A 13,853-nucleotide genomic window follows, 5' to 3' on the forward strand; every position below is an offset into this window, starting at 1 on the left:
ATTTCTATCTAAGGACCAGAGGTCATGCAGTTCTCCGGTGGGTACTTTCTGTAGTAACTTGACTCGTTTGATCCTTTTAATATTGTTCTAATTCAGTTCTCAGCAGTTTGTAACATTTGTTTTGACAGGCAACGTCAGTCTTTTGCCCTAATTTGTTTCAGAGCTGGAGATATTTTAATGTTGTAAGGCCTAACGAGAGTTTTTGTTGTTGTCTTGGAAAGATTCCAGACACTCTCAGAATGATGTCAGTTTATAGCATCGGAGAGAATATGATGAAAAACTTGAGGATGAATCCCAAATGGAAACCTGTTCTCTATATAATGCACTTACTTTGACCAGAGCCCTATGCACCCTAGTCAAAAGTAGTACACTATATAAGAGATAGGATGTCCTTTGGGGATATAACCTCAGTCTATATGTTGGGCTGTAATAACGTTGCAGTCACCTGCCCATCTGTTGACCAAGACACAATCTGAGGTGAATTTGAATGTAATATGGATGACTTACCGTTCAGTCCTTCTGACATCGCAGCAAGGGTCCAACATTGATTATTGCATACGCAATCAGCTGTGGAGACAAGTAATCAACAGCATATCCCTGAGGGAGTTTTCAAAAACAATTACACCATTCTCATTTTGGATAATATACAGGACACATTCTCCCAAGTACAGTTCCTTTTCTGTCTGTTTATGTTTTAATCTGTTTTTGTCTGTTTTTGCTTTTTGCTGTATTTCTTTCAGAGCCTTAATCGTCTCTCTCAGTACAAGAGACGTCACTACAGTCCCTGGTTTGAATCCAGGCTGTATCACATCCGGCCGTGATTGGGAGTCCCATAGGGCGACGCACAATTGGCCCAGGGCCCTCATTGTTATTAAGAATTTGTTCTTAACTGACTTGCCTGGTTAAATATATAAATATATATATATATATATATATATATATATATATGTCAATATGAAGGTAGTCATGTCATTTTTCATAGTCTGAGAGTGAAGGATATCCTCTATCAAAATGAGTTATTTCGCTATCAAAATTATGTTAAATGCTCGCTATCGAATGAATATTTCCCCCTGAATGTTCTTCCTCCTGCATTGGAAAACCTATGAAATATTTAGTGTCTCCTCTCCCCTGGATATGACTGCTGACTATAGATTGTTATTCTCAGTACCTCTGGATCCTCTCTAAATGTCCTAGCAAACCTCTGCAGGTTTATCACAGAGCAACAGGAGAGCAATGGCTGTGTAAGAAAACAAAGTCCACCAGGGACATGTACTACATCACTCAGATGTAACATCACCATCTGTTTATTGGCGCCGCAAACGACAACATCAGTACATAGGATCAGCCATTTATAGAGGATACCTGTAAACCTGAGAGCCAGGCGGTAGGTATACCTGTGGACGAGCAGGTCTGGAGTCAGATTCCATGATTCCTGATCATGAGACAAGGTATCCTCTATAAATGGTTTGTTTGTTTGAGATTGTCTGTTGTGGGACTGAGGCTGGGACTGGGGCTGAGGCTGAGGCTGGGACTGGGGCTGAGGCTGGGGCTGAAGCTGGGACTGGGACTGAGGCTGGGGCTGAGGCTGGGACTGGGGCTGAGGCTGGGGCTGAGATGGGGCTGAGGCTGGGGCTGGGACTGAGGCTGGGGCTGGGGCTGGGACTGGGACTGGGGCTGGGGCTGAGGCTGGGACTGGGACTGGGGCTGAGGCTGGGACTGGGACTGGGGCTGAGGCTGGGACTGGGACTGGGGCTGAGGCTGGGACTGGGACTGGGGCGGAGGCTGGGGCTGAAGCTGGGACTGGGACTGAGGCTGGGACTGGGACTGAGGCTGGGGCTGGGTCTGGGGCTGAGGCTGGGGCTGAGGCTGGGACTGGGGCTGGGGCTGGGACTGGGACTGGGGCTGAGGCTGGGACTGGGACTGGGGCTGAGGCTGGGCTGAGGCTGGGGCTGAAGCTGGGACTGGGGCTGAGGCTGGGGCTGAGATGGGGCTGAGGCTGGGCTGAGGCTGGGACTGAGGCTGGGGCTGAGGCTGGGACTGGAGCTGAGGCTGAGGCTGGGGCTGAGGCTGGGACTGGGGCTGGGGCTGAGGCTTGGGCTGGGGCTGAGGCTGGGGCTGAGGCTGGGGCTGAGGCTGGGACTGAGGCTGGGACTGGGGCTGAGGCTGGGACTGGGACTGGGGCTGAGGCTGGGGCTGGGGCTGAGGCTGGGGCTGAAGCTGGGACTGGGGCTGAGGCTGGGGCTGAGATGGGGCTGAGGCTGGGGCTGAGGCTGGGACTGAGGCTGGGACTGGGACTGGGACTGGGGCTGGGGCTGAGGCTGGGACTGGGACTGGGGCTGGGGCTGGGACTGGGACTGGGGCTGAGGCTGGGACTGGAACTGGGGCTGAGGCTGGGACTGGGACTGGGGCGGAGGCTGGGGCTGAGGCTGGGACTGGGACTGAGGCTGGGACTGGGACTGAGGCTGGGACTGGGACTGGGACTGGGGCTGAGGCTGGGGCTGAAGCTGGGACTGGGACTGAGGCTGGGACTGGGACTGGGGCTGAGGCTGGGACTGGGGCTGAGGCTGGGCTGAGGCTGGGGCTGAAGCTGGGACTGGGGCTGAGGCTGGGGCTGAGATGGGGCTGAGGCTGGGGCTGAGGCTGGGACTGAGGCTGGGGCTGAGGCTGGGACTGGAGCTGAGGCTGAGGCTGGGGCTGAGGCTGGGGCTGGGGCTGAGGCTTGGGCTGGGGCTGAGGCTGGGGCTGAGGCTGAGGCTAGGGCTGAGGCTGGGACTGGGGCTGAGGCTGGGACTGGGACTGGGACTGGGGCTGAGGCTGGGGCTGGGGCTGAGATGGGGCTGTACCCCATGGTGTTTTGGTCAAAAGTAGTGCACTATATAGAGAATAGGGTGCCATTTGTGACACATATTTTGTGTTTGTCTTGAACTAGCAGGAGACTAAAAATCAATTTTTTAAATATTTGAAGCCAGAGATTTAAACACCCAGCATAGTACAGTGGGTCTCTGGGTTCCTCCTTGAGATATAAACACCCAGCATAGTACAGTGGTCTCTGGGGTTCTCCTTGAGATATAAACACCCAGCATAGTACAGTGGTCTCTGGGTTTCTCCTTGAGATATAAACACCCAGCATACTACAGTGGTCTCTGGGTTCCTCCTTGAGATATAAACACCCAGCATAGTACAGTGGTCTCTGGGGTTCTCCTTGAGATATAAACACCCAGCATAGTACAGTGGGTCTCTGGGTTCCTCCTTGAGATATAAACACCCAGCATAGTACAGTGGTCTCTGGGGTTCTCCTTGAGATATAAACACCCAGCATAGTACAGTGGTCTCTGGGTTTCTCCTTGAGATATAAACACCCAGCATAGTACAGTGGTCTCTGGGTTTCTCCTTGAGATATAAACACCCAGCATACTACAGTGGTCTCTGGGTTTCTCCTTGAGATATAAACACCCAGCATAGTACAGTGGTCTCTGGGTTTCTCCTTGAGATATAAACACCCAGCATACTACAGTGGTCTCTGGGTTCCTCCTTGAGATATAAACACCCAGCATAGTACAGTGGTCTCTGGGTTTCTCCTTGAGATATAAACACCCAGCATAGTACAGTGGTCTCTGGGTTTCTCCTTGAGATATAAACACCCAGCATACTACAGTGGTCTCTGGGTTTCTCCTTGAGATATAAACACCCAGAATAGTACAGTGGTCTCTGGGTTCCTCCTTGAGATATAAACACCCAGCATACTACAGTGGTCTCTGGGTTTCTCCTTGAGATATAAACACCCAGCATACTACAGTGGTCTCTGGGTTTCTCCTTGAGATATAAACACCCAGCATACTACAGTGGTCTCTGGGTTTCTCCTTGAGATATAAACACCCAGCATAGTACAGTGGTCTCTGGGTTCCTCCTTGAGATATAAACACCCAGCATAGTACAGTGGTCTCTGGGGTTCTCCTTGAGATATAAACACCCAGCATAGTACAGTGGTCTCTGGGTTCCTCCTTGAGATATAAACACCCAGCATAGTACAGTGGTCTCTGGGGTTCTCCTTGAGATATAAACACCCAGCATAGTACAGTGGTCTCTGGGTTCCTCCTTGCTCCTCTCCATCATTAGCTGTTAATAAATGTTTACATGCTTGTGATTAAAACAACATAAAATATAAATTAAGTTGGGATTGTTTCAGTTCCTGACATGTTTCCAGCCACATTCCATTTGTGACTATTTATATAAACTTAGCATAAAAAGAAACGTCCCTTTTTCAGGACCCTGTCTTTCAAATATAATTCGTAAAAATCCAAATAACTTCACAGATCTTCATTGTAAAGGGTTTAAACACTGTTTCCCATGCTTGTTCATTGAACCATAAACAATGAATGACATTCACCTGTGGAACGGTCGTTAAGACACTAACAGCTTACAGACGGTAAGCAATTAAGGTCACAGTTATGAAAACTTAGGACACTAAAGAGGCCTTTCTACTGACTTTGAAAAACCAGATAGAGATAGATGCCCAGCGTCCCTGCTCATCTGCGTGAACGTGCCTTAGGCATGCGGCAAGGAGGCATGAGGACTGCAGATGTGGCCAGGGCAATAAATTGCAATGTCCGTACTGTGAGACGCCTAAGACAGCGCTACAGGGAGACAGGACGGACAGCTGATCGTCCTCGCAGCGGCAGATCACATGTAACAACACCTGCAAAGGATTGGTACATGCGAACATCACACCTGCTGCGGGACAGGTACAGGTTGGCAACAACAACTGCCCGAGTTACACCAGGAACACACAATCCCTCCATCAGTGCTCAGACTGTCCACAATAGGCTGAGAGAGGCTGGACTGATGGCTTGTAGGCCTGTTGTAAGGCAGGTCCTCACCAGACATCTCAGACAACAATGACATCTACGGGCACAAACCCGCTGTCGCTGGCCAGACAGGACTGGCAAAAAGTGCTCTTCGCTGACGAGTCGCAGTTTTGTCTCACCAGGGGTGATGGTCGGGTTCGCGTTAATCGTCGAAGGACTGAGCGTTACATCGAGGCCTGGACTCTGGAGCGGGATCGATTTGGAGGTGGAGGGTCCGTCATGGTCTGGGCTGAGCTTGTGCATTACAGGGAAGACATCCTCCTCCCTCATGTGGTACTTTTCCTGCAGGCTCATCCTGACATGACCCTCCAGCATGACAATGCCACCATCCATACTGCTTGTTCCTTGCGTGATTTCCTGCAAGACAGGAATGTTAGTGTTCTGCCATGGCCAGAGAAGAGCCCGGATCTCAATCCCATTGAGCATGTCTGGGACCTGTTGGATTTGAGGGTGAGGGCTCGGGCCATTCCACCCATAAATGTCCATGGACCTGCAGGTGCCTTGGTGGAAGTGTGGGGTAACATCTCACAGCAAGAACTGGCAAATATGTTGCAGTCCATGAGGAGCAGATACACTGCAGTACTTAATGTAGCTGGTGGCCCCACCAGATACTAACTGTTATTTTTTATTTTGACCCCCCCCCCCTTTGTTCAGGGACACATTATTCCATGTCTGTGGAACTTGTTCAGTTTATGTCTCAGTTGTTGAATCTTGTTATGTTCATACAAATATTTACACATGTTAAGTTTGCTGCAAGTAAATGCAGTTGACAGTGAGAGGATGTTTTTTCTGTTGTTGCTGAGTTTAGTGTTAATTGATGCTTTTTAATACATGCCATTTAGCAGACAATTTTATGCAAAGCGAACTACAGTCAGGCATGCATGCATTTTACTTATGGGTGATCCCAGGAATCAAACCCGCTACTCTGTCATTACAAGCACCATGCTCTACCAATTGAGCTACAAAGGGCCACTATAAAAGTGCTAGGAGGCGTTTGACTGTGCCATTTGGGATACAACCTGTATTTTACTTGAAGCAGTTTGTCTCACCTGGATCGTTGCCCTTCAGGGCGTAGCTGAGGCCTGAGGACTCACTGACCAGACCATGGTAATAGAGGAGAAAAGGACATTGGTAGAGAGAGGCTATGTGTGAGGATATTGACAAAATGTCAACCCAGAAATTAGAGGTGCCTAACAGCTTTGGGAGTCCTCCTCTCGTCCTTGTGAAAGGGGAAAGCTTTGACTTGGCAGCTCTCTGAGGACCTGACAGCAGCTATTGGTCCTCATAGCCTTTAGCTTTACACCAACAGGAAGGATAAGCCTCTTGTTTAGCCCCTCAGCTTCCCAGGGCGTACTCTAGCGGAACGGTTTGTAGTTGAGTGTATATTCAGAGGGGTTCCTCTCTGGGAAGAATATACCCCAGTATGGAGACATGGTGTGAAATCAAATTACCACACACCATGTCAGGTGTTTCATAGTGTACAAGACACAGAAAGAGAGAACATGCATTCATTTGCTGCATCTCTTTCTCTCTCTTGCGCTCTCTCTCCTTCACCCTCCACATCTATCCACCCTCCCTCTCTCTCGCTCTCTGTCTCTCTCTCTATCACTCTGTCTCTCTTTCTCTCTGCCTGTGTCTCTCTCTCACCCTCTCTATTTCTCTCTGTCTCTCTCTCTGTCTCTCTCTCGGTTTCTCTCTCTAAAGCCATGACAAGTGGTGTCAGGTATATATAAGCAGCTGGACACCAGTGTAAGACTCACAGTGGTACCTCTGCTGTGAGGGTTGATTGGAAAACCTCACACTCTGAATAACAAAGTCTGGTTTCTCTTTGTGGACACAGAGCATAAATATTCACTCACATCTTAGCAGGGGTCCAGTTTAGATAAGAGGAAAAAGCCTGCCTTTGTTTCTGCTGTTATTGTTCCCTGGTTGAGTCATGAGCTGTGTGAGCAATGCAATCTTCATGCCAAGTCAATGATCTCCCCGGGGAAGAAACCCAACATCAATGCCTTTTCTGGACAATGTCTCAAGCAGACATTTATAGATCCACAACTATAGACGTTTCCCCCCTCCCCCCTCCGTCCCCTAATATGAATTTAAATTGTTCATGTCAGCTTGTGCCTTTAAGTTTCTTTAAAAAAAACTATCAACATGCTGCCAATCAAAGTTGAATAGTGATTAAGTGCTTTGAAACGCGAAAATCATAAAAGTCATCCTTTTTTGTTGATCTGCTGTACAGCTGGGCCTTTAGTGTCACCTCCAGCACTAAACCAGAGAGAGGAGGGGTAAGCCCCAGACTGACAGGCACGGAGACCAGAGCCATAACTACGTATGAGGACACTGAAAAAAATATATAATAATAGAAATATATATTTTGCACACAATAAAGTAAATCAATTACGGCTCAGCAATCTAAGACTGCTACCAGTGTTGATTAAAGATCAGGATGCTTATATTCTTCATCTGACTGAGTTCTAATCGCGCCTGACGCTTTGCAAACAAGTGGAATCATGAACAGAGGATGGGTTCGTTATGTTCGCTTGCGTCCCCTGGATTTGCCTCCTGGATGTGCCTTTTTATCAGCACATTTACCACTCTCTCAAACGGCTATCTCCGCCCTCTCGCCGAACAGGCCGATGGCCTGAGAAGTTAAACGAACTACCCCAACTCGGAGTCGGCTCTAGTGGGCAACTAGAGACGCTGATGGCAGTGTGTTTGTGAGATAACGGACAAAAGGCCATTTTATAACTCTCCCGCGACTCCTGCCGTATCTACAGCCGCCCCCAAACAAACAAAAACGGGTTAATAGTTGCTTATAGATACAGTCAGTTAGGTGGCTACCTGCCGGGAAGACACTTCTATTGCAGTAACGTTAAAGGCCTCTAGCTAGTATTACTTAGCCAGCTAGAACGATGAAGTAAGAGGCTGACGGTAAACAGAGCCTCGCTCAGCAGGAGCAAAAAATAGGCTACTAAGTTCTCATAATGAAGATATGTTTCAATATGAACATCTCCGCATGTCCTATCTTCGCTATAGGCCTAGATTCAAATGCAATCAAACTGCAAACAATACAGTTCATACGTTTTCAATTATATGGGGGGTTGTTCGTTCTTGTCTCCATCATCCACTGGAGTCGAAAGTTGACCCGTTACCCACTCCCCCCCCACAACATCACTGATATTGAAAGTCATATTCTAATAACTCAGGCGAATGTGATGATACGATCATCGGTGCACTCCATTGATGTCTGTTTATGCAGAGCTAGATTAGTAACGGCCAGGAATAGAAATGTGAACTCTATGTATATACTGTATCTATGTTACGAGTTGATGATTTTATGCAAGTCATCATTACAAATGACTGAACAGATGCTACGTGTCATTGTGAATCATTTCTCATATTTCACCCCCCTTTCAGGGATATAACATTACAATCGTATAGCTAATAGGCTATGTGTTGGTAAATCGACTGAGGTGAATCAACCTACAGCAGCCACGGTGATCATTTTTGTGCTTGTTTTGCTGTTCTCCAAATAGCATTTTAAAACATTTTTATTATATAGAAATGCAGTAAATGAACTTCAACATTCCAAAAATGTCCTGGACGGAACCTCACTAAGACTGAAGCCCTGGTTACAGCCCTGACGGTGACAGAGATGGTGACGGGGAGAAGACTCAGCTGTGACGGGTGGCATGTGCCGGCTCTGTGGCAGCCTTATGATGAATGACCTTTCTGGGCTTGAATGATAGGACTGATACTGAATGATACCAGCACACGATTGTTCTGTCAGCAAGTCAACAGGGACCGCTGAGAAATAAATAAAGAATAGCAAAGAAATGAACCACAATTCAAGATGGCCTCCCTTTTTATTGTTTTATTACAGGTGCCATCTCTCATATATAGCTCCATATCCTGGATATGGGGAGACTGACATAGCCAGGAAATTGCCATGTGGAAGCACAGAAGGCACAGCCGCAGCTACTGTAACTGCTGAGTGAATATTGGCTGTCTGATCTATTGTGTACTGTATCCTGTAAGGGAGGGAGGGCATAGTTATGAAAAGAAATGATGTGTATACACCTTGTGCGCATGTTTGTAATGTAGAGTATATGTTTATGGTCACATACAGCAGAATGGTACATCAATTCTGTACATGATGACGTTATTTCACTTTCCCGAACAGTTCATGCCATTCTCATCCCAGGTAATGATTTGATAGCTGTGTGCTGTGATGTTCCTCTATCGTTCTCCATTAAGGCCTAAAGGCCATGTCGTTTTATTGTTCGAAAGAGATTCTGATGGATGTCTCCTCTTTCTTTCCTTTCACAGCTCAGACCATTATTATGAGTACGGACAGGATAACGGTGAGGAATCATATGAGTCATACGGTCAGTAGCTAACTGCTTTATTCAAATGTGAAATGTTGTTGAAATGCATACACATCACCTGTCTTGTTCAGTGTGGACCTCTTTTCATCAATCAACGCGGCAGTTTTAAATGCTGTTAAACCCACAGGCAATGTAATTTCCCCCTAATAGGTGCTATATAAGCGTTTTGACAGATTTGTTGTAGATGTATTGTTAACATTATTCAGAATGCCAAGTGATGGTATAACATGAGGCATGGTCTGTGTCATTTTAATGGTTAAATCATTTATCGGTGGTTATCCTGTTCCACAACTGAATTAGGCCTCTTTTACGCAACTCTATATGAACGACGTACATTTTTCTGACAATGTCAAACACAATCCTGTTATTAGAAAGGTTGGGGATGTCGGACAAAGACACAGTAATTCTATAAAGCGGGGCATGGCTACGTCCACAGAATGTCCTGACTGTATTCACACGTAGACCATGACTGATATAGTAACTGATATGCCTTGACGTCTGCTTTTCTAATACAGCTTTAACTATGGCTTTCTTTTCTGGTGAAATGTTTTGAGCGCTGCGTGGTTCTCGTCTCAGTCCCTGAGCCGTTAATGTAATCTCATTACCCAGGTCTCCTCTTGCTTTGGCAGATGTCAATTCTTATAGCACTTCACAGTAAATGTACACAGTTGTCACCAGACACTATCTGTAAAGTAAAGGACTTTTATTCTATTCAGTCCATAACGACTTTGTAATTGCTCATAACATAGGGTGGTGGGTAGCCTAGCGGTTAAGAGCATTGGGCCAGTAACCAAAAGATTTCTTGTTCGAATCGCCTTTAATCTAATTGCTCCAGGGTCACTGCAAATAATGGCTGATCCCTGGCTCTGAACCACCTCTCTGGTGCTGTCTCAGGGGAAGTGGGATTCAACAACAACAGCAAATTGTGAAATAGGACAAATGTGAGGACACACCTAATTACTATAACTGAAACAGCGGCTTATTCATATTACAAATTTGCAACACAGATTAACACACAAGTTATGTGGCGAGAAACTCTGGCTGGAAAGTGTTACTAACCTCCAGAAGCAGACAAACACACAGAGGCTAACAGTGCAATGCTACATGCTTTCTAACAGGTGAAAAGAAAGAGGTGTTTGACAGTTCGAAGAAAGGCGATGTTTAAACGATAAACAGAGTTGATGGTGCATGGTTGATCTCTAACCACAAGGTTACATTGGTCACTGTCTCTCAGTGTCAGAGAAAGTGTGACAGGTTTAGAGACTATTAGATACTATTGGTTATGGGCTGCCAGCAGAGACCATGTCAAGGGAAAAACAGTCCTTTGTGAGCCTCTGCTCTGCTCCGGGGATGAGACTCTGCTGGCTAGAGATCACACAAAGGCTGCCATCGATGTAGCAGGCACTTGGCACATAGACAGCAGAGGGCCTGAATGAGGTCTGATTTGGGCTAATGGTTATTGTGACCTTTTGTTAGGAGCCACTACACTGGCTCTTTTCAAGTAGCTATCTGATCTTCTGTTTCAATTATCTAAACACATCCTTCGAGGTTAATGACAAGCTTCTTGGTGGATTGTCTGTTTGAACTACAGCGGCCGGGATTCTTCTGTTGTTCCAGTTTCAGTCTCTCAAATAACTCAGAAAGTTAGTCCATTGACATAATTCAACTTTTTTAGACAGGTTTGATGCCTGATTGAAGCATGATAGCTGAATTCTTACCTCAGTTCCAGTCTAAGGAAAAAATGATAAAATATTGTTCCAATAACCTTTTGACATCATAAAAATCTGAGTTACACAAGAGAGTGGGTGTGTGTGTGTAGAAGTGTTCCTTATGGCTGTTTCCCTATAAAGCAGGTCAGGAGGACTGGACAACTAATCGTGGCAAGGCGCCAGCTGCACGGACGACCAAGGGAGTGTACAGAGAGACGCCCTACTCCAGATATTGAACTGATTATACAACAACCTGCACAATCCCTCATGGATGTGTCATCAAGTAATGGATTTTATACGGACGCTCCCTTCTTTTTAGAATAAAAACACAAACAAAACCAAACAATAACACAGAGGAAATGATGCAGGTAAAGACCTTGAAATCAATCGTAAACATGTGTTTAAAAAACGGAAGACCCTGGTATGATGTCAAGACTGTTTCCACCGGGAATAATGTGTATAAATTAGGTCATCTACCCACTCCTAAACAAGTAGATATCTAAATATTCTCGACCGGGTTATAGAGTGATTGGTCATTGGTAATATATTAGTGATTTAGTTGTAGAGAGGTGAAGTATTGTAGATATTTTTGCCTGTCCCTTGCAAATGAAACCTTTCCAATCAGAAAAGATCCTGAAATAAATATTGTTGTTTTATCTCCTTTTGTAAATGATAGTTCTTTAATGTTAAAGGGCTTATAAAAGCATGGCGTGGAATCATTGTGGATAGTGTCAACTGTTTTATTCCTGTCTTAAAACTTGTAGATGTGTGTGCTTCTGTTTCATTTCCCGTGTTTAATCAATCTTCAATCTCAGCTCATACTCTTCTTTTTTTTGTGTGTAAAAACCCTCAGTAAGAAAAAAATTATCAAGAGCTGCAAGACATTTTAGGTAAAGCTCTTAATAATTAATTCCAATGCATATATTTTTGGGGGGGGCTTTAATACCTGAAATGCTTTTAGACATTGTATAAATCAGGTTCTTGAGACATTAACAGAAATAGTATATTAGCATATTAACCTTATCCGCTTATGTAGGCCCTTTACATTGTTCTTCTTGGTTGATGCTCAATAAACTTTTGGAAATATAGAAGTTTGTGTTCCAGAGCGTAATTCTGTATTTGCATAAATAGAAAAACACAATAATCTAAACTAACAAAACTAACATTGCAAGGAATGATGTTGACGATAATATTGAAACTTTAATACAGGTTCTTAAATTCCGTTCTTAAATTCCATAATGTACACTACCGTTCAAAAGTTTGGGATCACTTAGAAATGTCCTTGTTTTGGAATGAAAAGCAAATTGTTTGTCTATTAAAATAACATCAAATTGGTCAGAAATGGAGTGTAGACATTGTTAACGTTGTAACTGACTATCATAGCTGGAAATGGCAGATTTTTTAAATGGAATATCTACATAGGCGTACAGAGGCCCATTATCAGCAACCATCACTCCTGTGTTCCAATGGCACGTTGTGTTAGCAAATCCAAGTTTATCATTTTAAAAGGCTAATTGTGAATAGGCGACTCCAGTGAACGTCAACAGTGAAGAGGCGACTCCGGGATGCTGGCCTTCTAGGCAGAGTTCCTCTGTCCAGTGTCTGTGTTCTTTCGCACATCTTAATATTTTCTTTTTTGGCCAGTCTGAGATATGGCTTTTTCTTTGGAACTCGAAGGCCCTGGAAGGCCCTCATCACCTGAGTCGGCTCTTTACTGTTGACGTTGAGACTGGTGTTTTGAGGTTACTATTTAATGAAGCTGCCAGTTGAGGACTTGTGAGGCGTCTCAGTTGTGCACCGGGGCCTCCCACTACTCTTTCTATTCTTGTTAGAGCCTGTTTGCACTGTTCTGTGACGGGAGTGGTACACAGCGTTGTACAAAATCTTCAGTTTCTTGGCAATTTCTTGCATGGAATAGACTTTATTTCTCAGAACAAGAATAGACTGACGAGTACTTTGTTTTTAGTCATTTTGAGCCTTTAATCGAACCCACAAATGCTGATGCGCCAGAATTCCAACTTGTCTAAAGAAGGCCCGTTTTATTGCTTCTTTAATGAGAACAACAGTTTTCAGCTGTGCTAACAAATATCAATGAGCTTTTTAAATGATAAACTTGGATTAGCTAACACAACGTGCCATTGAAACACAGGAGTGATGGTTGCTGATAATGGGCCTCTGTACGCCTATGTAGATATTCCATAGAAAAATATGCCATTTCCAGCTACAATAGTCATTTATAACATTAACAATGTCTACACTGTATTTCTGATCAATTTGATGTTAGTCTAATGGACAAAAAAATCAAAAATAATAAAAAACAAGGACATTTCTAAGTGACCCCAAACTTTTCAACGGTAGTGTATATTGAGACTCTTGAGAGATATCATATTGATCAAGAATTAGCTTCTGAATAATATTATAACATGTACAACAACATAAAAGTGAACATTATTTTAACACAAAAATATATTTAAAAACTGAATTCATGTAACAAAACAACACCATTTTGTAAGAACTGTGTTGTATGTATATTGCCTATTTGTATATTGCAATTCAGCTAATGTTTTGTAGGTAATGATTTCGATACAATGTCAATCACAGATTTAAGTCTCTGATGTGTGTTTTTCATATGTAATATCTTAATAAAACGGATTACAATATGTCAGTTGACATTATTTTTAACAGTACACTAACATGTACAGCAACAATGGCAGCAGCACCTGTATTTTCTTGCTTGCCTATCTAATAATAAGTGACTTTGAGCATCTTATTACATTTTAATGACAACAAACAGTGACACCAGGAGAAACTCCTAGGGACTGTTCATAACTTTTCTACTGGATGTAAACAACGGCTTTTACACAATTGTATAGAATTTGTATGGCGGGGAT

At 44.5% G+C, this 13,853-nt stretch overlaps 1 protein-coding gene across 4 annotated transcripts in view; it reads left to right on the plus strand.

The window, feature by feature from the left end:
• The window catches only part of LOC118398960 (KH domain-containing, RNA-binding, signal transduction-associated protein 3), a 174,391-nt gene extending 160,769 nt beyond the window's left edge, over positions 1–13,622 (plus strand). For 3 of the 4 annotated variants that reach the window (XM_052472155.1, XM_052472157.1, XM_052472158.1), the window contains exons 8-9: positions 9,195–9,253; positions 11,104–13,622. In XM_052472155.1, the coding sequence (XP_052328115.1) occupies positions 9,195–9,253; positions 11,104–11,198 (154 nt within the window). In that variant the 3' untranslated portion in view covers positions 11,199–13,622. The remainder of the gene's footprint in view (positions 1–9,194; positions 9,254–11,103) is intronic. The other variant, XM_052472156.1, reaches the window with a different exon arrangement.
• The last annotated feature ends 231 nt before the right edge of the window (positions 13,623–13,853 follow it).

The sequence above is a fragment of the Oncorhynchus keta genome, chromosome 20 (assembly GCF_023373465.1).
Source record: "Oncorhynchus keta strain PuntledgeMale-10-30-2019 chromosome 20, Oket_V2, whole genome shotgun sequence".
NCBI classification, from domain to species: domain Eukaryota; kingdom Metazoa; phylum Chordata; class Actinopteri; order Salmoniformes; family Salmonidae; genus Oncorhynchus; species Oncorhynchus keta.